Source organism: Nyctibius grandis, chromosome 3 (genome assembly GCF_013368605.1).
Source record: "Nyctibius grandis isolate bNycGra1 chromosome 3, bNycGra1.pri, whole genome shotgun sequence".
NCBI lineage: Eukaryota > Metazoa > Chordata > Aves > Nyctibiiformes > Nyctibiidae > Nyctibius > Nyctibius grandis.
Window position 1 is genome coordinate 27,268,101 of NC_090660.1, and position 24,281 is coordinate 27,292,381.

At 42.9% G+C, this 24,281-nt stretch overlaps 1 protein-coding gene across 1 annotated transcript in view; it reads left to right on the forward strand.

Annotated features, from left to right (window-relative positions):
* Window positions 1-2,530: 2,530 nt before the first annotated feature.
* Window positions 2,531-24,281, forward strand: part of MARCHF11 (membrane associated ring-CH-type finger 11) — a 38,673-nt gene continuing 16,922 nt past the window's right edge. The window contains exons 1-2 of the mRNA XM_068397023.1: window positions 2,531-2,824; window positions 4,025-4,180. Of these exons, the coding sequence (XP_068253124.1) occupies window positions 2,531-2,824; window positions 4,025-4,180 (450 nt within the window). The remainder of the gene's footprint in view (window positions 2,825-4,024; window positions 4,181-24,281) is intronic.

Below are 24,281 nucleotides of genomic sequence, written 5' to 3' on the forward strand. Positions count from 1 at the left end.
TTTTTATCTTCTCTTTACATCCTTTACAAAAGCCGTGCTATTTAGTGAATCTCTGCTGACAAACAAAAGGATGAGAAAGAAAAATGGCACAACCCCCCCAGACAGCAAACAGCACAGGCATGCCGTATTCCTCTGATGCAGGTGAGTAACTTTTCAGCATTCATTTCTCACTTCACTGCTTTAGTTCCACTGTCTTTTCCTTCTGGTTCTGCTTTAGTTCTCCTCTAGACAGTATTTTGGACTCATCTGTTCTGACATTTCCTGTTTTTTTTTCATTTTTTGTGATTGCTCCTTCTTTCCTTATAATTAGTCTGATTAATTCTGTCTCCCATTCTGTTTAGTCTCTCTGGCAACCCCTTCAGGTATTACTTAGCTATGAAAAAACTCATATGTGGGAGAATTTCTTAACTCCACAGCATCTGTAGTTCATCGAAATGTCACTGTCAATGTGACGGTTTTTGTTTTACATTACCAAATCTGGACGAATCTATGTTACTTACCTACTTAACACCCACCTTGTGAGCAAAAATAATTTTAGGGCTGGAGCACCTCGCCCTAACGCCAAGCTAAACAGCCAGCGCTGCCTTAGCTAATGCAGAGCCATCACAACAAAGTTTTTCATCAGAATGGGCACTAGTGGATGATGAGAAAAGGTATGATAATACCTCTCATTCCACTATAGGAAGACAATCTCTGAAGATGCACTTTTTTAGAGCAATGCTGTAAACAGCAGTGTTGTTCTTTGTCCCTAATGTATCTGTTGCATGGCCTCCATAACAGATGCAGACTGTGGGAGGACTGAAAGGGCTTTAACCGCGCCTTGCCCCAAGTAGTTTGAATGTTACTCCCTTCCAATACGGGGCTGCTGCTTTTCTGCAGAGAGCAGATTGCCTGATCTGGTCTCCAGACAAGCCGAAAGGTCGAGCCAGGTGTTTGGTGTATACTCAGCAAGCCTCTCCAGAGATCTTGACAGCTGCGTGATCATGGGCCGAGGAGTGCTGGGTTGGTTCTGCATGCTGCTTTGGTCTTCTAATAAAATGCCTGCACCAAGAAAGCCACTACTATCAAAACACGTCTGGTGAAGGCAGTGGCTGAGCTCATCCAGGTACATCCTCATCTTGAGACTACCTGTGAAGCAGCCAATGAAGATGATGGGTGATTTCATCACACTTTGATTCTAAACGTGGCTATGGAAGAGCATATGGCTTCACAATTGTTTTTTGAGGCTTTTTTTCTTTCTCTTTCTCTGTGCAGACAGTTGCTGTCGTTTTCACGAGATGAAATGTGTGCTGGTGTTATACTTGATGCTGAAATTCACACATACTTTCCTTCAGCAGCCCCAGCCAAACTTTAAAGGATTTCTAACCACTGTAGGGTTTTTTTTAGAATGTATTTGATCATGATGCTTTTAGCAGATTTAATTTTGTAAGTGAGGTGATGTAATGAATTTGGAAAAAAAAAAAAGCAAGCCAGCCACACAAGACTAGGAGGACTACTGTTTCACACCCAAAGAACAACTGTTGAATATTTGTTCTCTTGAGCTCTTAGAAGTGCAATCTTTTGCAAAGAAAAATCCAATAAAGTAAAAAGATCTGTAAGCGTCCCTTAAAGGGTCAGGTCCTCCCCTGGGGTGCCAGGGCTGAGGAGCCCTGTGAGCACTGGGGTGCCGTGACCGGCAGCGGGATCAGGGCTTGTGTGCAGGCGAGGAGAGGAAAACACCCTGCGACAGTTCACGGCTGGGGCCAGACCCAAGGCCGAGGGGGGACACGAGGACGGCGACGCTCCCGTGAACGGACGGACAGTGCGCAATGCAAGCCGTTCCCATGGGGCGGGGGGTGCCGCGGTGGCGGCGGCGGGACGCGGCCGTTGGGGTGTGGGGGCAGCCGGTGCTGAGGGCAGGGACGCAGGGAGCGAGCGGGAGGGCAGGTGCGACTCTGGCGTCCGGGCGAGGGGAAGGGTTTTCTCCCGGCCGGGCAGGCGCCCGGGCGCTGCCGAGGGTAGCGGTTTCCCCGCCGGCTCGGAGCGGGGCTGACGGCGCCGGTGCGAGGGAGGCGCCTGGGCGGCTGCGGGCCCGCGGCGGTTGCGGTGACTGACTCGCGCGGCCACCGCCCCCCATCCGCACCCGCCGCGGCTCGCGCCGAGTAACGGTCCCGAGCTCGCGCTCTGCCGGGCGTTCGGGGGCGGCTGCTGGCGGCGGCACCCGACCCGGCGCGTGCCGGTCCTGCCGCTCCCTCCCCCCCCCCCCCGCCCCTCCTCCCCGCCTCCAGACCCCGGCACACGCGCACGCGGTCCCACGCGCGCTCACCCACGCGTACACGCTCCCGCTCACCCACACGCAGACGCCGCCGGCGCGTCTCCGGACCCGGCTGGCGGAGCGCGGCGGAGGGAGGGAGGCGGCCGCCCCCGTTCACCTTTCCCGCCGCTGGCCGCGAGAAGGGCGCTCCCGCCGCTCTCTCCCCGCCCCCGCCGCCATCCGTCCCTTCGCGCCGTCCCTGCCCCGAGTGAGCGGGTGCCCCGGCTCGGCGCGGGCATGAGCTGCGCCGGCGGGAGCGTCGTCCTCCCTCCCGGGGAGCCGCAGCGAGACCCCGCCGCCCCGCTGGAGCTGCCGGCCGGAGCGGGGGAGGCGAGCGGGGACACCCCAGAGGAGGGAGAGAGCGGCGGTCCCAGCGCCGGCGAGGGCCGGAGGGGCGGCCGCGCAGAGGCGGGGGCCGCCGCCGGCAACAAGCCCGAGACCCGCTCGGTGTGCAGCAGCGAGAGCGGCAGCGGCAGCCACCCCGGCGGAGCCGGCCCCATCTGCAAGATCTGCTTCCAGGGCCCCGAGCAGGTGAGGAGAGCGGGGCGGGCGGCTCAGCGCGGACGGATCGACCCTCTCACACACCCACTCACCCACCCAGCCCCCACTCCCGGAGGCGGCAGCGGCGGGGGGCGGGGGGTGGGGGGGGGCGATCAGCACCAGGGACAGGGCTCGGCACCGCCGGCCCGGCTCCGCCGCCGCTCCCGCCCGGCCCCCGCCCGCTCTCCCCCGGCTGCCCGGCGGCGGGGCGGAGAAGTGTCCGAGCGCTGCTGCCTGCTGCCGCGGGCGGCCCGGCGTCCCCTCGCAGAGCTGCCCGCTGAGCGGCGGCCGGCGCCCTGGCAGGAATAGCCCTCCTGTGTGTCGGCGGCGGAATGGGTGTAGCGAGCCTCCGCTGCTGTACGAGGCGGTCGTGACAAACGCTTGGGGCAATTCTGAGTCGGCGCAGAGCTTCAGGGAAAATCAGGCTTGGTATGGCTGGCTTGCACCCTGTACGTCTTGCCATCACGCTCGCTGGCTCTCCCCTGAGGGCCTTTAAACAATACGAATTTCTCGGGTTTCTATTAGACTTTAAAATGAGAGTGTTAGCTTACAGATAATGTTGACCTCCAAGGATCTTCTCTGACATTACGTTACTGGCCACAGTATCAGCAATGGATCCGTAACCAGCATTTTATAGCTTGCCTTGTAGTTTAGCTAAAAAAAAAAAAAATCTTTTCAAGGAAAGAAGAGAATAGCTGATTTATATAATATAGAAATATGTGAACTGCCGGGGTAGTTTTTAGTTACATTATTTGAGGTCCTGCCTGACAGCTGGCCAGCTGAACAGCGCAGAACCTGCTTCAGGAGCACGGTTCTCTGTGACGTCACCCGTGTCTTTCCTAGTGATGACTGCAAATAACTGTTGGAGAAATGCATCTGACCACTTTCGGTACTCTTTGAGGTATTTGAAAGGGCTAATGCTACTGTTGTTTGATGCACAGTAATATTTCACTTGATTCACATATGTGCATATACGTGCATAGACAGTTATCTGGCTTTGTCTCATTAGAAGCACCTAGATGTTTTTAAGACAGTTTAATTTTTGAGTATATTTATAGCCAAAAATACATGCTTTTTCTGTATTGAAATTGAGACCAGTTCGTTGTTACAGACTTGTAAATATTTTGGGATTGAGTATACATGTACATAAAAGATTCCTTTAAAATTAATGTTTCTGTGTTGCCTTTTCAGGGTGAATTGTTACATCCTTGCCGCTGTGATGGGTCGGTACGATACACACATCAGCTTTGCCTGTTAAAGTGGATAAGTGAAAGAGGGTCATGGACGTGTGAACTCTGCTGTTACAGATACCACGTTATAGCAATTAAAATGAAGAAGCCTTGCCAGGTAATTTGTTTGTTTGTTTGTTTAAAAAAATATGTCTTTCCAGTCATTTTTAAAAACAAAATGGTACTTAGGTTTATTTGAAGGTTTTTGGAAAATATAGTGGAAGAGCCTATATGTTTTACCAGTTAGCACTTGCACCCACTTGAAGTTAGTTTTTAGGACCTGCTATGTATTATTAAAACATGCAGTCATTTGATGCTGTTACATTATTCTAGTTTTTGACTTGCCATAGAAATGATCTTCAGAGATTGTTAAATTGTGTAATTAGATAAGTCATACTGAGACATGACAGAATTTGAATCTCCCGCATTCACTTTCTAAACTTTAAACATGTCTTTATAGTTTGTTAAAGACTCAGTCAAAGGTTGATTTCATTCATTCAAACTTAGGGTCCAGAGAAGAGAGACAAAGAAAACTTCTGTTGCCTGTGTATTCACCTACTGTAAAAAAGTAAAAGGAGGTGAATTTTCAGTCTGGGCACAATCCAGAGTAGCAGAGCGCTCTGTAAGTTTTGTCCACCAGTAGCTGTTTCAGAAGCTGAAATGCACAGTAAGATTTTTCACAGCTCCTCTTTAACACCATCACAACGTTCAGCTGGAAGTTAGAATATTATAGTGGTAGCATGTTCAGGGAGAGGGGAGTGGAAACTCAAAGCTTTAGCAGATCTGTTAGGGAAGCTTTAATACCACTTTGCATATCAGAATTCTTTAGAGGCTTAGAATTCCATCCTAGAAATTGTATTTCATACATCTGAGGAACGCATTTAGTGAGATAATTGTATCTTTTTTTTTTTAGTTTTGACCCTATGAGCTCAGAGATGATGGAGCTCTCAAAGGCCAGAGCACGTGGGTCATTTTTCTGTGCCTGAGTTTGATTGGAGTTTTATAGAAAAACACGCTTGGATGGTAATGGTAGTTGTGTGAGCATGATAAGCATTCCTTGGATGTAGGATATCTGGAGTATTTGCTTACAGCTGTTCAGATTAGGTGCAAGTACTTTCAGAGCCAGTTGTGACTTTAAGTTTTTTCTTTATGAATCCACAAAGGAAACTTTTTGATAAGCTTTCCTGGATAGAACCTTTATGATGTAAAGAAGTCATGGATTTGTAAAATGCTCCAGAAAGTGAAGGTGGTAGATTCTGTTTCTACATAGACTTTACCTGGTGGTTTGGCATGGGATTCTCTGTCATGCTTTTGGCTTTTTTTAACCTTTAAAAATCTTTATTTCCTGTATATCCACAGCAATCTCATCCCTTTTCCTAGCAAAGGTTGTATCATTAACAACAGTTTGCAATGAGTGTCTCTGAAAATAGTTGTTTGACAGCAAGGGCATGACACAGTTGCCTGCAAGGAGGCCTCTAGTATTATTTGAGGTGTCCCAAAGTAGCCAAAGTACCTACACGGGATAGCAGATATGTCATGACTTACGAGAGACTTTGGACCTGCAGCCAAGTGGGATATTAAAGAACATCTGAAATGTCATTAGACACCTATCTGTTGACAACAGAATCAAGCCCCAGTCTGAAGAACAACTATTCAATTTCTGTGGAAAACAGAAGAAAAGAAAAAAGAAAGTGTTAGTAGGTGACACAGTAGACAACAATGTTCGGCCAAGCTACAAGTGAAGTAGAAAGAAACTGAAGAGCCAAAAGTTAAATCCCATTCTTTTCATGAGTTATGCCACATTTTGGGGGAAGGGGCCAAACTAGATTCATGTTTCTCCTTTGATAGCTTAAAAATATTTGGTTTATTCTTAATCCCGTCTTTAATTTTTTGTGTGAATTATTAAAGTCTGTCCTTTTTTTATTCATGACAAAATAGCATACAAAAAGATTTCATGGAGTTGCATGCTCAAATAATAAGTAAGACATACATTCCTAGGGTCAAACTCCTGACACCCAAAAGGTCACACATCTCTTTGGAGGGACTCAGTGGTACCTTTCTCATTCTCCTACACTAAATATTCCTCTTGTAGTTACAGAATCTAAAAGGAACTCTCAAAACTGCAGTTGTCTGTGTATTTTTATAAGGGTGATCAGTCTTAAAATGCCCTCCCTTCTCTCCTGTATTCTTAACTATAATAGTATTGACCATTTTCAAAAGTTGTCTTGGTGTAAGCTTTTGGACAAGTTCTGAATCATTTGCTTGACTACACAAAAGCCTTTTTTTAAGGTAACTTTTCAGTCAGGTTAGGTAAAAAGCTAAGATTTAGACCGTTTCAATGTAGAAGTAGTTTATGACATCTTCATTGTGGTAGCTAGTTGTCACGGTTTAAAGCTGGGCCAGCTACTAAACCTGTGGCAGATGCTCTCTGTTAACCCTCCCCCCCCCACCCGAAGGGAAAGGGAAAGGCAAAAGGGAGAGAGACTTATGGGTTGGAAAGTTAAAACAGTTTTAATAAACTATAATAATGAAAAAGAGTATAATAACAATAATAATAGAAAATAATCAAATGTATACAAATATATACAAAACCAAGATCGAGAGCTTGGAAATCCTCCTCAGGCAGAGTTGCTCCCCCCAGCACAAGCAGAGGGGAAAATGCAGTAGCTCTCCCCAGCACGGGCAGAGGGGAAAATGCAGTAGCTCCCCTGCCATCACACCTGCAGGCTTTTAACTGGAAAATTGGCAAAGCTGGTACCAATCAGTGGGAGACAGGAGGGCCCCTCCCTCCTGGGCCCCACCTCCAGGAGGCAGTGGGTTAGTGATAAATAGGAAAGTGAGAATGACATGTATGGGATGGAATACCTCGTTGGTCAATCTTGGGTCACCTGCCCTGTCTGCTCCTCCCTGCAGGTGCGACCCCCCTTCGGCTCTTCACTCATAAGCAGTGAGGAATTTAGCAGTGACCTTGGTTTCTCTAAGACTAATTGGCCTGGTTTGGGCCAAACCAGGACATTCCACCCCTTATTCCATACCATTCACGTCATACTCAGATCACCACTACCTTTTCATTTTCAAATATATATATACATATCACTAGTTTATGATTCATCTCTACACAAAAAGTTCATTAAGTTCATTTGGTTCAGGATTGTGGGTTTCCATCTGGCTAGCAGTCTCTCAGCAGTCTCTCTGGCTAGCAGTCTCTCTTTTGTCATGGTTCGTGCCCACGGGTTGCAGGTTCAAAATGTCAGTCTCGACGAGGTTACTGGACGCCACTTGATGAAGCTAGCTCCGGTCTCATCACCACTGTCTTAACCTGAAAGACACTTATGCAGCAACAACATACAGTTCAGAATTAAGTAGTCTCACCCAGAATCAGATCACCTTCGGGGACACATCGGACTTCACCATCTTGCAACGTCACCCACCAAGTACATCCAGGTCCCTGAGCAAAAGCAATCCCACGAATGGGTTTACCTTTGCCCGTTACAGGAAGAATCCAGACAGTTTTTCCCAATAGATTCCTTTCATGCACCACAGGGACTTTATCTCCTTCTACTGTATGTAAAAGGTCTGACTGAGCAGGGCCAGCTTGATTGATAGATCCCCTGGTGTTAACTAACCAGGTAGCTTGTGCCAGATGTTCATCCCAGTTTTTAAAGGTTCCACCCCCCATTGCTTTCAGGGTAGTTTTTAACAGCCCATTATACCGTTCAATTTTCCCAGAGGCTGGTGCATGATAGGGGATGTGATATACCCATTCGATGCCATGCTCTTTGGCCCAGTTGTCTATGAGACTGTTTTTGAAATGAGTCCCATTGTCCGACTCAATTCTCTCTGGCGTGCCGTGTCGCCACAAGATTTGCTTTTCAAGGCCCAGAATAGTGTTCCGGGCAGTGGCATGGGGCACAGAGTATGCTTCCAACCATCCGGTGGTTGCCTCCACCATGGTAAGCACATAGCGTTTACCCTGGCGGGTTTGAGGGAGTGTGATATAGTCAATTTGCCAGGCCTCCCCATATTTATATTTCAACCACCGCCCTCCGTACCACAAAGGTTTTAAGCGTTTGGCTTGCTTAATTGCGGCGCATGTTTCACAATCATGGATAACCTGTGCAATAGAGTCCATGGTTAAGTCCACCCCTCGGTCACGAGCCCATCTGTATGTTGCATGTCTCCCTTGATGACCTGAAGTGTCATGAGCCCACCGAGCTAAAAATAGTTCACCTTTGTGTTCCCAGTCCAAATCTATTTGGAACACTTTAGCAGCCTGATCCGCTTGTTGGTTGTTTCGATGTTCCTCAGTTGCCCGACTTTTAGGTACGTGAGCATCTACATGACGTGCCTTCACGACTAGTTTCTCTAGCCGAGCAGCAATATCTTGCCACAATTTAGCAGCCCAAATAGGTTTCCCTTTGCGCTGCCAGTTGCTTTGCTTCCACTGCTTTAACCACCCCCACAAGGCATTTGCTACCATCCATGAGTCAGTATAAAGATACAGCCTTGGCCACTTTTCTCATTCAGCAATGCCTAAAGCCAGCTGGATGGCTTTTACTTCTGCAAATTGACTTGATTCACCTTGACCTTCTGTGGCTTCTGTGACTCGTCATATGGGACTCCATACAGCAGCTTTCCACTTCCGATGCTTTCCTACAAGACGGCAGGATCCATCGGTGAACAGGGCATACTGCTTCTCATCCTCTGGTAATTCATTATATGGTGGAGCTTCTTCAGCGCGTGTCACCTCCTTTTCTGGTGGCATTCCGAAGTCTTTGCCTTCTGGCCAGTCCATGATCACTTCTAAGATTCCTGGGCGATTAGGGTTTCCTATTCGAGCCCTCTGTGTAATTAATGCAATCCATTTACTCCACGTCGCATCAGTTGCATGATGGGTAGTGGGAACCTTACCCTTGAACATCCAGCCTAGTACTGGTAATCGAGGTGCCAGGAGAAGTTGTGCTTCAGTACCAATTACCTCTGAAGCAGCTCTAACTCCTTCATATGCTGCCAGTATCTCTTTTTCAGTTGGGGTGTAATTGGCCTCAGAGCCCTTGTATCCTCGACTCCAAAATCCTAGGGGTCGACCTCGAGTCTCCCCCGGTACTTTCTGCCAGAGACTCCAGGTAGGACCATTGTCCCCAGCTGCGGTGTAGAGCACATTTTTAACATCTTGTCCCGTACGGACTGGTCCAAGGGCTACTGCATGCACAATCTCTTGTTTAATCTGTTCAAAAGCCTGTCGTTGTTCAGGGCCCCACTGAAAATCATTCTTCTTTCTGGTCACTTGATAAAGAGGGCGTACAATCTGGCTGTAATCTGGAATATGCATTCTCCAGAAACCCACAACGCCTAAGAAGGCTTGTGTTTCCTTTTTGTTATTAGGTGGGGACATAGCTGTTATTTTGTTGATCACCTCTATCGGGATCTGGCGACGCCCATCTTGCCATTTAATCCCTAAAAACTGGATCTCCCGGGCAGGTCCCTTGACCTTGCTTCTTTTTATGGCAAAACCAGCTTTCAGAAGAATTTGGATTATTTTCTCCCCTTTGTCAAAAACTTCTGCTGCTGTATCACCCCACACAATGATGTCATCAATGTATTGCAAATGTTCTGGAGCTCCACCCTTTTCTAGTGCAGTCTGGATCAGTCCGTGGCAAATAGTAGGACTGTGTTTCCACCCCTGGGGCAGTCGATTCCAGGTATACTGGATACCTCTCCAGGTAAAAGCAAACTGTGGCCTGCACTTTGGTGCCAAAGGAATAGAGAAAAATGCATTAGCAATGTCTATAGTGGCGTACCACTTGGCTGCCGTTGACTCCAGTTCGTATTGAAGTTCTAGCATGTCTGGCACAGCAGCACTCAGAGGTGGCGTAACTTCATTTAGGCCACGATAGTCCACAGTTAATCTCCATTCTCCATCAGACTTTCGCACTGGCCATGTAGGACTATTAAAGGGTGAGTGAGTCTTGCTAATCACTCCTTGATTTTCTAATTGTCTAATCAGTTTATGAATGGGGATCAGGGAGTCTCGATTGGTGCGATATTGTCGTCGGTGCACCGTGGCAGTAGCAATTGGCACCTGTTGTTCTTCAACCTTCAGCAACCCCACAACAGAAGGATCTTCTGAGAGGCCAGGCAAGGTAGACAGCTGTTTAATGTCCTCAGTCTCTACAGCTGCAATACCAAAGGCCCATCTCTACCCTTTTGGGTCCTTAAAATACCCTCTCTTGAGGTAGTCTATGCCAAGGATGCACGGAGCATCTGGGCCAGTCACAATGGGGTGCTTTTTCCATTCATTTTTAGTTAGGCTCACTTCGGCCTCCAATACAGATAACACTTGAGATCCTCCTGTTACTCCTGAAATACTGATAGATTCTGTCCCTTTATGATCCGATGGCATTAGGGTGCACTGTGCACCAGTGTCTACCAAGGCTCGATACCTTTGTGGTTTTGATGTGCCAGGCCATCGAATCCACACAGTCCAATAAATCCGGTTGTCCCTCTCCTCCACCTGGCTGGAGGCAGGGCCCCCCTAATTAAGAAATGGATTCATGCTGCTCACAGGGACTGGACCTTCATTTCTCCTATTCACACTTGGGAAAAAGTGATTTGAGGCCCATCTCCCCTGACTGGGGTCCTGCTCACTGGTAACTGGAGCAGCCATCCTCCTAGAAAAATTCTCTCTGGTATTTCTTTTAGCTTGCAACTCACGTACTCGTGCCTGTAGGGTACTAGTAGGTTGTCCATACCATCTGCTCATGTCCTCCCCATAACCACACAGGGCAAACCACAGGATACCTCGTGATGTGTTCCGTTTCCTTTGAGCTGGTCCTGTAGGAGAACGTTTTCTCTTAACAGCTGCAACACGCGCCTGTGTAGGTAGAGAGTCAAGTTTATTCTCGATCATGGACAGTTTGTCTGACAGTTGTTTAAATGAGTCCTTGTTTTCCTTAGTCAGTTTTTCCACAGCCGAGATGCGTGCCTGCAGTGGGGAAGAAATACTATCTTCATACTGTCGCATACAGTTAGCCATTTCGCCCACACTAGATCGTGCCATAGCATCTTCTCCCCATACTAATATTGACAATGTATGGGTATATGTCGGTGGAGCATTCTTCACAACCTTCCGGAACATGGATCGGTTGCATTCCACTTCATCAGGATCTACAGGATCTACAATGTCCCGTGGGTGTCTATAAATGATCTCTTGCACAGCCAGTTCTCTAAGGTAGTTAATACCTTTTTCTATAGTGGTCCATTTGCTTAGGTGACTCATAACATCATCTTTATAGGGATACCTGCTCTTTACAGCTGACAAGAGTCGCCTCCAGAGACTGACAGTGTTTGACTTTCTTGCGAGCGCCTTATCAATACCACCATCTCTGGACAGGGATCCCAACTGTCTGGCTTCTCTGCCATCTAATTGCATGCTGTCTGCCCCATTATCCCAGCATTGGAGCAGCCAAGTAATAATAGGTTCACCGTCATAACGGCTGAAGTCTTTCCTTATATTTCTCAGGTCCTTCAGGGATAAGGAGTGGTAGGTTATCTCTACGTCCAAGTCCTCCTCTTGTGATAGTTCTGCTTTAGAAGGACCTTTCTTCTGTGATGGGTCTGCTTTAAAAGGACAATCGAGGAAACCCCCATCTGTGTCAGGCCCTAACTCTGCCTGAGAAGGGCCCTCACCTGGGTCATATGATGGCTCTGCCTTAGAAGGCTCTGAGTCATCATCCTTCTCTTCACGAGCTGATTTCTTTTGGTATTTCTTCCTGGTTACAGGAGCAATTGGTAGAGATTCGATAGATGCTGGGGTCTGAGTAGATGCAGTGGCTGTCGTGGGAGTGCTGAGAGTCTGAGTAGCTACAGTGGCCATCTTGGGGGGTGTAGCAGCTGTGGTACAGGCTGCCAAGGTTTCAGTGGGTTTCGTGGCCGTAGCGGCAGTACACACTGTAGGATCTGAGGTGGCTGCATAACACCTACAACTGTCCCTGCACCGATATTTAATCTTATCCCACATCAGGAACACATTCAGGACAACCAAAAATAAAAACATACCACCTAGACAGCACCATCCTAATTTCGCAAAATCTAGTGGAATCAGCTTGGCAGAAAAGGAGAAGGTACTATTTCCCGAAGTAAAACTGGAAGTGTGATCATTAACAGAATCAGCTAAAGGACGCCTGGAGCGTGCAGATGAAGTTGCTGCTACTGATTCGCGATTAAAGCTGCCCATCATTGTGTCATAGAGATAAGAGATCGGAATATTAACTGCCCAGTTTATCACAGCATAAATCAGTATCAAACCCCATACCAAAACAATACATTTCGACCAGCGCCCACTGCTAAACTGCATGTAAACATTCATAAGAAGCAAGCAATAACACAGTGCCCACGGCAGGTAAGGCATCATTGCAATACTCAATTGTGAAAGAAACTCCATAAAAAGATGAGATAACACAGCATTCAAAAATGACATCACCATCTTCACTATCTGTTTTAACTTTCCAACCCCTTGTAAATCTCAAAGGAAGAAATCTGATATTCTCTCAGCTGAGCTCTCTGGGTCTCCTCCCACCAGAGCCAGGATTCAACTTATCAGAACAACCTGTTGGAGCTTCTCTCGTGCCCCATGTTGGGTGCCAATAAATCTGTCAGGGTTTAAAGCTGGGCCAGCTACTAAACCTGTGGCAGATGCTCTCTGTTAACCCTTCCCCCCCCCCACCCGAAGGGAAAGGGAAAGGCAAAAGGGAGAGAGACTTATGGGTTGGAAAGTTAAAACAGTTTTAATAAACTATAATAATGAAAAAGAGTATAATAACAATAATAATAGAAATAATCAAATATATACAAATATATACAAAACCAAGATCAAGAGCTTGGAAATCCTCCTCAGGCAGAGTTGCTCCCCCCAGCACAAGCAGAGGGGAAAATGCAGTAGCTCCCCCCAGCACAGGCAGAGGGGGAAAATGCAGTAGCGCCCCTGCCATCACACCTGCAGGCTTTTAACTGGAAAATTGGCAAAGCTGGTACCAATCAGTGGGAGACAGGAGGGCCCCTCCCTCCTGGGCCCCACCTCCAGGAGGCAGTGGGTTAGTGATAAATAGGAAAGTGAGAATGACATGTATGGGATGGAATACCTTGTTGGTCAATCTTGGGTCACCTGCCCTGTCTGCTCCTCCCTGCAGGTGCGACCCCGCTTCGGCTCTTCACTCGTAAGCAGTGAGGAATTTAGCAGTGACTTGGTTTCTCTAAGACTAATTGGCCTGGTTTGGGCCAAACCAGGACACTAGTGTACTTAAAAGTTCCCATGGAAGCAAGACTTCTTGCATTACTTTAGATACAGTATTTGGACAGGAGCAGTTAACTCTCTCTACAACTAGTAGTCTGCCTCAGTCCATGTTCTCAGAATTGTCTCTACCAGTCTTTTACTTATTAGATCTGTGTAGGCAGTGTCATAAAGGAGGAAAAGGATGCTATTTATCAAAAGAACTTTTTCTCAAGTGAATTGTGTATGCAGATTTATACCAGCTCCTCAGGTTTACTTTTGCCTCAGGTGTTTATGGAATGTAACAATGCTTAGGGAGTTAAGAAGTAGGAGATTTTTCTGTGTTTTCTTCCAGAACATTGGAATAGATGTGAATAGTCCATTTAATATCTAACATTTTCTGTGGTTTCTGTTGCTTCATGGCAGGGAAAGTAATCCCAAAGGGGGGCCTCTTTGGAGGCAGTACATTCAAGGAACAAAATTTACTATGGTAAGTGACTATTCCAATAGAAATTTTTCCAGTGTCACTTTGTATGTTTCAGCAACTATGACTTAATTCGCTTTTAAGAACCCAATTCTGGAAACACATAGACTTTTAATATAAGAATAGATCTTAAAACATAAAAAATAACAAATTAACCAATGGACTAACACTGGAAGATGAGCACATGCAAATTTGGATTTTTTTCAGTATCTGTCTCAGGATCATATCAGAAAGACATTTAACCTTGCACTAGTCCATTAATGAAAGCACATGTTCGTGTTGCTGGACTTGCTTCTTATGGTGGGGTGAAATTTGATCCAATAATAGGCAAGGTTATGTTAATAACTAGAAAAAAACCAAAACTATAATGAGGGGAGATGGAACAAATATTGGTTTGGGCAGGGAGTTTTGGAAGGAGGGGGAAACTTTAAATGTCTGACTTGGAAATTAAACCCACTTAGAATTACATTTTAGATTAACAAGAGAAAGAAAGCACAAGCAGAGATATTTTTATATTGGTTTGTTAAGCTTTATAATTTGTAGAGATTTCCTTTCTAAAGGAAATATAAACAGAGTGCTTTATTTTTTATTGGTGCTATTTAATTATTAAGACGTTAGCAAATTAGTTCACTAGACTTGCAGTTAAACATGAATGTATATTGAAGAATGTCAATTCTCTTGTAAGATTCAGAAATAATGTTTAGAAGTGGATTATAGTCATGAAAAGGTGGAGAAAATACACTTTGGTGCTAAACAGCATCATTTCTATAAAAATGACCAACAAATATATTGAGAGAATAGCCTTTTCTAGACTGTTACTGTAGTCTGTCACAAAATAGTATTATGTTAGATGTTTAATATATCCTGTACTTCTCTTCATTAAAGTGTTATATTCTAGTACTTTAGGTGAACTGGACCTATTCCAAAAGTGATACAGTAGATTGGTGTGCTAATTTAAAAGCTAATTGCATGGCAATTCATCACCTTTTCTGACATCAGGGAAATCACAAAACAGTTATTTAAAAAAGTAAATTCTTAATTGTTAGGTCTGATTTCTTAATATAGATGAAAAAATTAAGGTTGTACTTAGTGTTATTTAAGCAAGTATGTAGTTACTGGAGGTGGAATGCGGCTCATGAGTTCAGTGGTTTTCAGTGGCCCAAATTGTGATTATTAATATTTGAGATATTCAGCATAAAAATTACTATGTTCAACAGTTTTCATGAATTACAGGTTCAATTTTTCAAGTCTTGTTAATGTGAGTAGTCCTCACTCATTTGAGTAATCTTGCTGACATCAATTAGATAAGCACCTATAAAGTGCAAAAATCAAGTTTTTCAGTTACTTCAGTATGGAGGCCAGTGTCCAGAAAAAATGTATAGTAAACGTTCAGCAAAAGTTACTGCTAATGACTGCGCTCAGCTGGATGAAAGCATTTATTTTTTTGTAGGATTAACTAGGAAGGGGAAAGGGAGAAGGCTCAAATCTCCGACTGTGCTTTTTAAACTACACTGTACTAACAGCAGTCTGCTAATGTTGCTGCTGTTACACTGCCTGTAATGAAGATCCAGGAGGATGCACTGTAGTATTCACTATGTCAACACACACAAAGAACAAAAAGCATTGTCCCCATCTTGGGCAATTTACAAAGAAGTTTGAACAGGAGATAAGGGACAAGTCTATAGGGATATATAAAACCAGTGGTCTCTGTACACTAACCATTTTTAACTATCATTGAGTTTTTAGCATCTCAAATGGGATGAGTTTTAAGATGCCTTTTGAAAAGAAAATAATGAAGCTTTGCAGGCACCCTTTGAATGTGCCTGGCACTATGGAAGGGCTGTGAGAAAATAAAATACTTGGCTGAGATAGGTATCGTGAACTAAACAGAGATGAGATTCAATGTCTGAGTAGTGATTAGAAGGTAATTAATGTGTCAGTAAAAGCCTGCAAGGACTTTAAAAATCAAGTCAAGTCTTTTTTATTTGATGTAATGGGGAAGAGAGGAACCAGCATAGCAGAGAAAGAAGGGCAGTAACATAGTCAAAGTAGTAGACTAAAAAAATTGTATTTGAAGCAGTTGTATGGTCACTGAGAAAATTATATTTGTCATGAGTTTAAAAGCTGTGTTACAGTAATTGAGACATAAGATGAAAGTGGTGATGAGAAATTAAATTTTTGTATATGAACAGTCTTAGATATGCTACATAGAAAACACCCACAAGTTTTAGAAATATTGTGAACAGAAGGTCCAAATAGATATTTAAATTTAAGATAATTCCTGGGTTACAGAACAGATTCATGGATTGGAGGATGAATTCATACTGGTTGAGGAAGGCTGAGACATGAAAATCCTAGAGATTTTAATGAACTTAAATGTATGGTAAGGTCCATACAAAAGGTGGTAGAAACAGATTAATATTTTAGTTTTGACAGGAGAGAGAAGTCTGAAACAGAAAAGTACGTCTGTCGGTCATCAGCATAGATATAGTAGTTTACATACTTCTCGCACTCTTTCTTTTCCTAGGTGTCTACTTTTGGCCACTGCTAGGGAGAAGTTACTAGACTAGACAGACCTTTTGATTCGATGCACTCTGAGTCATTTCAGTGACATGCACTGGGTGGAATCTGGTGATTACGATCAGTTCTAAGCAGCATGCTTAATGATTTTAGAAACAGAAGGATAGCAGGGCTGTTGGAGAGGCCAGTGGTGTCAAAGTTGTTCTTTTTTTTCTGTGGTGGGAAAGGCAAAATACATTTCCTGTGTACTTTATGGGAAAGATCTGAAGGTGAATGAGAGACTGAAAAAGAGAATTGGGATAAGCGAGTGGAACAGGAGGAAGGGCGAAATTTTGTCACAGGTGCAAAGAAGAGAGATTATAGAAGAAGAGAGGTCAGTAAAAATTTCACCCCTGGCAGAAAGGACATAATTACAAAAATAGAAGTTAACAGAGAAAATTAATTTAATGTTATTATCTTTTCTTCGTTTTCTTGTAATTAATGCACAGAGAGACTCGGATGAAAGGAGTAGAGAGGTGGAAAATAAAGGCAGAAAAAAGGTGTGGAGACAAAAGTCAGTTAACCTTGAGAAATACATTTAGTTAGCCATTCAGATGAGAGAACAAATTTGTCATGGAGCAAGCGAGCAGGCCACTGGTGCACTACTAACATCCTAGGAGCAAACTATGTGGGTGTTAGCATACAGAGCTGAAGGAGTGCAAGATGGGCATTACAGTGGAAAGGAGGAACAAAGCTGTAGAAGCAAGATAGAACTGGTTACTAATGACAGATAAGAGGTAGCAGGGGATAGAAGAATCATCAATACCAATGACATGAAATTCACAAAGTAATGAAGAATAATATGTGAACAAATGAACTGATTCTATCACAGTGATATCACAGTGATAGATCGGTAGGGATAAAGAAGAACTAATAACAGAAAACTAGATACAGACCTAGGTGAAAAGCTAATTGAAGCAATGAATGGCCGTTTTGTTGACTACGAACACTGAACCATATTTGTAAGTCCAGTGAGGAGAGATGATATTCCTCTAAGAGGTCAGAGTGATCATCAACCTGGCAGCTGAAGCCATCAGGAAGGAACGTGGGAGATTATAAAAAGAGTTAAGGATTGAAATTGGAAGGATCAAGTGGAAAGTGGTTAAGTGTACAGAAAATAGAAGCTTGAAGGGGGGGAAGGAGATTGATTTTGGTTTAGAGAGTCCTATGAAAGAACTGAGAGTGAGGAAGGAGGGGGTAGATTTAGGGCAGAAGTGCCAAAAATTAGAAACCAAATGTTTCAAACCTATGATTCAGTTCAGAAACTTGGATATTCCTAGTCTAGTGAGGATTTTAACTTTGTATGGCAAAGATTATGCTTTCTTGCTGGTTGGAATGGATGAAGATTGAAGAGATGATCTAGAAAGTGTAGTTAATATTTGTGATTTTGCTACAACATTTGGAGCACCACCAGCAAACACCTGAGATCTGCTTTCCTGATTCTCTGTGTGTTCGCGCTTTGCTAGATGGAACATTTGGTCAAACTTGGCATCTCAACTGATAGAACTCAGAAAATCTGTTATTCTTGTCAGAGCATCAGCTACAACACGCAGGGAGCTAGACAAGCCACTCTGGTGCTCACATCCGTCTATTTAAGGTGGGGGATTATCAGTAAAAAATAGATTAGGCAAAGAAATGGTGATTATAGCATAGAGAACAATTTTGTACTACATATGGATAGTGATTTTAAACTAGTTCACTTGTGTTCACTAAAGCAGTTCTTTTGAACTTCTAAAGTGTATACTAAGGTAATCAAGTACCTACATAAAATAAATGAAACAGAGCTTGTTTGAAAAAAAGAATAGCATTAAAGGTATGTAGGTGTGTGCCCCTCATATGTAACTCTCAAGGCAGTTTGACTGCTTGAATGGTGTGAAACAACAGTTAGCAAAATGTAAACTGTGAACTGTACTTGGAAATAAAGTTTTAATTACAGGTGTCATCCTGATCTAGTGGTAAGATATATAGATACAGATACAGATACAGATATAGACTTAAAAAGTGTCATTATCTTGATGTATTAAATAGGGGCTTAACTACTTCAGGCAAAAAAGAAGTAGATTCCTTTGAGCCTAAGATTTTCATGGGTCAAAATAACTAGCATAAGCCATTGTGCCAGGTTGTTTTTCATATGAAATATCTTGAATAAAAGTTATTACTGGAATTATAAGCATAAATTACATATTTACAACAGATTCCATTAGAAAAATACATCCAAAAGTTCAGGGCAGTGTGAGTAGGAGTTGAGGTTGCTACATATACATAGTTACTGCCATTTCAAACGCTTAGGATATCTAAGTACACAATGCTAGGCTTCAGATATGGCGGGGGACCTGCATTCAGGAACCTTTGAGCTACTGGTTTTTGTCATTTTTTTGTCTGTTTGATTGGGTATTTTCCCAATAGCTTGATCTTCTAGCCTAAAATTGATGAAATTTATTTAGCGATGAAAGATTTGTGAGTTTTTCATATACAAATTTTTGTCTTTTTGTCTTATGTCCAAAATCTTGACTATTCAGGTCTTTAATTCCTATCAACAGAGATTAGTAAAATAACATTGCAACCAAGTACGTGTTGTTTCAGTAAGCTTCTTCTATTTCTTAATATGAAAACTTGTTAATAAATGATAGTGTACTGCTTTTGTACCTCTTGTCTATGATTCCTTAGCTCATGCTTATTTGGCAACATAAGTAGCCTGCCCTGGGCACCCAATACTGTCATAGTCTCCTGGCTTCTCTACCAGTCATGCTGTGTCAACTGTGAAGTGCCACTGTAGTTTTTTCCACAACTGAAATTTGTCAGAGAAGTTGGCTTTATTGAATTAATTTCGAAACTTCCTTTTAATACTTCTTGGGTTTGAATGTTGGTCAGTTTGCACTGAAGTCTTCAGCGCTTCATCCACATGACTGGCAGTCATGCTAACTTGCTTCTTTCTTAAACTGTTCAATTGGGGAGACAGCTTTTCAACCTATTGCACTTACATGTTTTTGAATTCTTGTCCCATACGTAGATTTAAATTGGATGCTTCGTATTCAGACTGAAGACTTTGTTACTGCTTCAGCAATGTGCAGAGGACAGCCCCTGCCTCCTTTCATGCCATTAGTGCAACAGCAAAAGAACAATTTGACCTCAGTTCTTTTGAAGTACTTGTCTGAGTCAGAGCTCTCTCCTTGCATTATGAGTTTTGCCTGCATGACTCTTTTCCTATATAGTTCTTTGTTTTTCGTTTGAATTTATTTCATCTTTCCTTTTTATTTTCTTTGTTTCTGCATTTCTTTTTCCTGCTACTTTTGTTTACATTTCAGTGAAGCCGATGGAGAATGAGTATTCTAGTTTTAGCCACATGCTGTTTCCTTTCCACTTATTTTTTTTCCCCCTATATTTTTGCATATTTTTCTGGCGGTGTCTTCCCTCCACAGTGGGGTTATACTTTGCCATTTCTGTGACAAGGATATTCCCAGTACAGAAATACACTATTGATACCCACACAAACTATATTATTGGATGAAGGCCATTTCCTGAGCTAAGGCTCATTTTTTCTGGTCTTTTATTCCCAAACAACAGATATAATTAAAAAAATAATTCCTTAGTAGTTTCAGAAAGTCATTAACCTTACCATCAAGATGGAATACTTGCTGGTTTCATGTGTGTTTAGGTACTCTGCTGACACTGGAAGGAGATTATTCCAAGCACTACAAAGATCTTTAAAAATTCTATAAAATTGGCATCCACGAAACTGTATCTGGAGAAAATGAGAGTAAACTTCAATATGGCTTCTCTTCTTTCATGCTAAGGAAGCTCCCTCTGCTCACCAGGCAAGAACAGACAGACAGAGCCTACTTCTTAATGGAATGCTTTATGTATCTCTCATTGCTATTATCTGAGCAATCTGCAATTTACAGTCTGCTATAACTTGTGGTTACTCCCAGCACATTGTGTTCCTCCTTGGATGACTAAATTCTGCATCTCAGTTTCAGGGCTTCTGTTTCATAGGAGGAAAGCAATCTGACATATTTTACTTGAAGGCATTGGCATAACAGCTGATGTGAGCTTACTGGTTCACATCAGAATAACACAAATAGAATATAGGAGACTTACACTCGTGGCCTTTTCCTGCACTTGCAACACTGTCCTCCACATAACCTCCTTCTTTAGTGACTGCAAGAATCATCAGAAGCTCCAATCATCAATTCTACCTTCCAAAAAGGACACCTTGCCTGTATTTAAATGTACAATGATGACTTAAAATCCTCCTGAGGCTTAATGAAGAGGGTCACTTCCAACTCAAGCAGCATTTACAGAGTGTTGCATATCATCTCATTGCTTTCTGGATGCTTGCAACAAATAGTAGTTTGATTAATTACTGATGACTTCTGATATCTGTCAAACTTAAGGGAAAAATCTTCATATCATGCACCACTCAGTATAAGGAGAGGGACCATCAAATGCATCTTGGGGATTTAAAAATCCTCTACTTCAGCGTGTCTGTTTCTTCCTATAGCCTTGGGTAAAAGATCTAGAAAATACATGAAATTGATGGTTATTCTAGGGAAATGTGTCTCCTTCAGAGTTTCTCAACTGAGAGTTGATATGGTTACCACATACTTGAATGTGTTTAGAAATTTGTGGAAAATCTGCTGTGCATTCACCGGGAAGAGTTTATGGCTGTGGGGATTTTAGAAACTTACCTTTCCTCTGGGCCTTTCCCTATTGCTTTTGTAGATCTCACTGATATAATTGCTGTGAACCTAGACACAGCAAGTAGGACCTACAAGATCTAAACTCTTCAGTCTTCTAGCCTAGACTGTTTCAGAAGAGAAAGTAGTTTCAGTAGTTGAAAGTAACTTTCAGATGTCTTGGTGTTTCACATGGCACAAGTGAATCTTTGTCTTCATTGTGCAACTCTCATGCATCAAGTCCTCATGATAACCTCCCAATGGTTCCTTTCTTCCTTGTTTGGGTTCAGAGGTACAGGCTATAAGTCTGTTTGCTTAAAAACCACCTAGCATTTCCACAGCGCTATGTCCTCTGACCCTGAATTAGCGTATCTGAAGTGTGAATAAGAAGCCATGTCTCTCACTCTCCCCTTCTTTTTCATCTTTCCCTAACTTTGCTGATAAAATGGCCAGGTTATGTAAGTACTGAACAATTGTTAGCTCTGACATATGAATCCCTAAGGATGTGACCCTTGGTTATGACATTAAATTTGTGACTATTTCTCTACTCCCCTAAGTAACTGCTGACTACTCCTTTTCCAGTATTGTGAAAAGTCAGGAAGATTCTTGGGATAGAGACATGCTTCAGCAGGAGTTACAGTGTCTTTTTTTTTCTTCTGGTAATCAAGGCCTAATTCCACTCGCTTTAGGGGAATCATAGAATCATAGAATCACAGAATCACAGAATGGTTGGGGCTGGAAGCGACCTTAAAGATCATCTAGTTCCAACCCCCCTGCCATGGGCAGGGACACCTTTCCACTAGACCAGGTTTCTCAAAGCCCCATCCAACCTGTCCTTGAAAACTTCCAGGGAGGGAGAGTCCACAACTTCTCTGAGCAACCTGTTCCAGTGTCTCACTACCCTCACAGGAAAGAATTTCTTCCTAATATCTAATCTAAATCTACCCTCTTTCAGTTTAAAACCATTACTCCTTGTCCTACCACTACACTCCCTGATAGTCTCTCCCCATCTTTCCTGTAGGCTCCTTTAAGGAGGAAGAGGGTTTTGTAGAATATGTTTTATGATATGAAAGAGAAAATTGCTTTAGAAAGTTAAGTGACTTTATTTACAAACTCAAATTCGTGTGGGAATTTGCATTGCTCCAAAGAGGTGATTAATTTGCATCTCTCATGTTTATTTTCATTAATAAAGCAAAGCACTTTCTGAAAATCTCTGTGTGTGCTGGAAGGCCACAATCCTACTGCTCAATCTGTCTGTGGTACTCAGCATCTCTGCAGGGTGTTGTGGGTCCAGAGTAGCAGCTGCTTAGCTGCCTGCTGGAGAATTCCACCACTGGACTTGGGTAGTGTGTTGACTGAGAGCCTGAGCTGCTTCACTTTGGTGGACCATGAGCAGGCATTCAAAAGTGACATTCTAAAAGCTGTTCTTCTATTGGAAAGTTGCTGAGGCCTGTTTTCATAGTCACAAAAAAAATATCAACCTTTCTCCTTCAGCACTGAGGCTGACCACTCATTCCCAGTTCCCTGGCTGAAGAAATGATGCATTCCTTCCTTCGATCTCTCTTCTCCCTTAGAATCCTCTATGAGTTAAGGCCAATAGGGCAAAAATGGTCCTCTTCACTACAGCATAGCAAAAGCTGTCTGGTGTCAGTGTCAGAATACTGGACGTTTTCCTGATTCTTTTTTTGTATAGTTTTTTAGGATATTGAGCCATAGTCGATGTTTTCTACTTCAGAGTTGGATGCTGGATAAGTTACTAATAGTCAGCCAGGTCTGTCTGAGCAAATCTACCTGAAGAAGAGTATTAGGTCCTCGTCTTACCAGATGTCTGAGACAGTTATCTCTTTGCATGCTTTGAGCCATGAGATCTTATGCTACCTATTTCACAGTGCTGAGACATGTTCCATTAGGTCTGTCTGCAGTCACCAGTCTTATATGCTCTGCAGTTTCTCAGCTTACAGTCTTTATGTTTGTCAGAGTCTGGTGAGTGACTGAGGATTCCATCTAAGATGGAGAAACCTTCCCTGCTTTAATAGGCATTGTCCTTGTAAGGATGAGTTGCTCACAAGCTTTGGATATAAAAAAAATTTGTCTTACTACAATGGCAGAACCAGGGCCATTTGAAGATCTACTTGCCTGTTTCTATCCATTCCATTCCAGAGAGGTCAAAAAGAGCAGCAGTTTATGTGCAAAAATATTTTCCAAGTCGGTAACAAGTTGTTTCAGGACTTACATCCTATGGCACCACTAGGGTGTTTTTCCACAAGTGCCCTAAAGTAGTTTAATCAGAGCTCAAGTGTTATTGTTAATATTGTTAAGGAATCCAGAAATAGTGCTGACTGTAGGACAGAGCAATCTGAGAGCTGCTCTTCTGAAAGAAGACCAATGCCTCCGTCATACATAATTAGTGAATGTAAAGAGGGGACTGTTGTCTAGAGACAACAAAATGTGACTGTGTTTATAGACATAAACTTGAAAAGTGACAATTTGCAGAAGAGTAAGTGGTTCTTTGATAAGCATGTTTTCCATATGGACAGCGTGTACTCACCTTTCATTCTCTTAGGTGCTGCTTATATTTGAGAGCATTATATGAATGGATATTACAGTTTTTGATATTATAACCATTGCTTCTTGCAGTGCTATGAATGCTGATGCACAATATAACAAGTCAGAAAGCTGTGTATTTTCAATGTTCAAAAGCATCAGTTATATTGTGCAATTTAATGTAATTACTCCAAGGGATTTTGGACATATTCATGGTATGGTTAGAGAAAAATACAGAGTTTCTGGTGTAGTGTGTACTATAAAGGCAATTATTTCTTTTTTTAGATAGAGCTATCATATTGGATGATACTTAGTGTCTAAATTGCCACTTTCTGTAATTAAGCACTATATCTTATAAATTTTCAGATCTTAAAAACAGAGTTTTAGAAGTAATTGGGCGATCAAAACCATGGCTACCCCAAACTATTAGAAAAAATTTGATTGCTGATTCAAACAACAGTACCTACTAGTTTGTAGATGTGTTTGTAGCAGTACCTGAAAAAACTAAGGCAATTGACTTTTTAAATTTTGCTGTTTATTAGATTTTTTAAATTAATAACAATAATTAAAATCATAATTATTAACAATTGTAGTAAGTATACATGATATTAATTCTTAGAAATGTGTTGTGCATCTTTTTATATCATTTTAAGTATTATACATAATATGTAATATATAAAAATTAAAA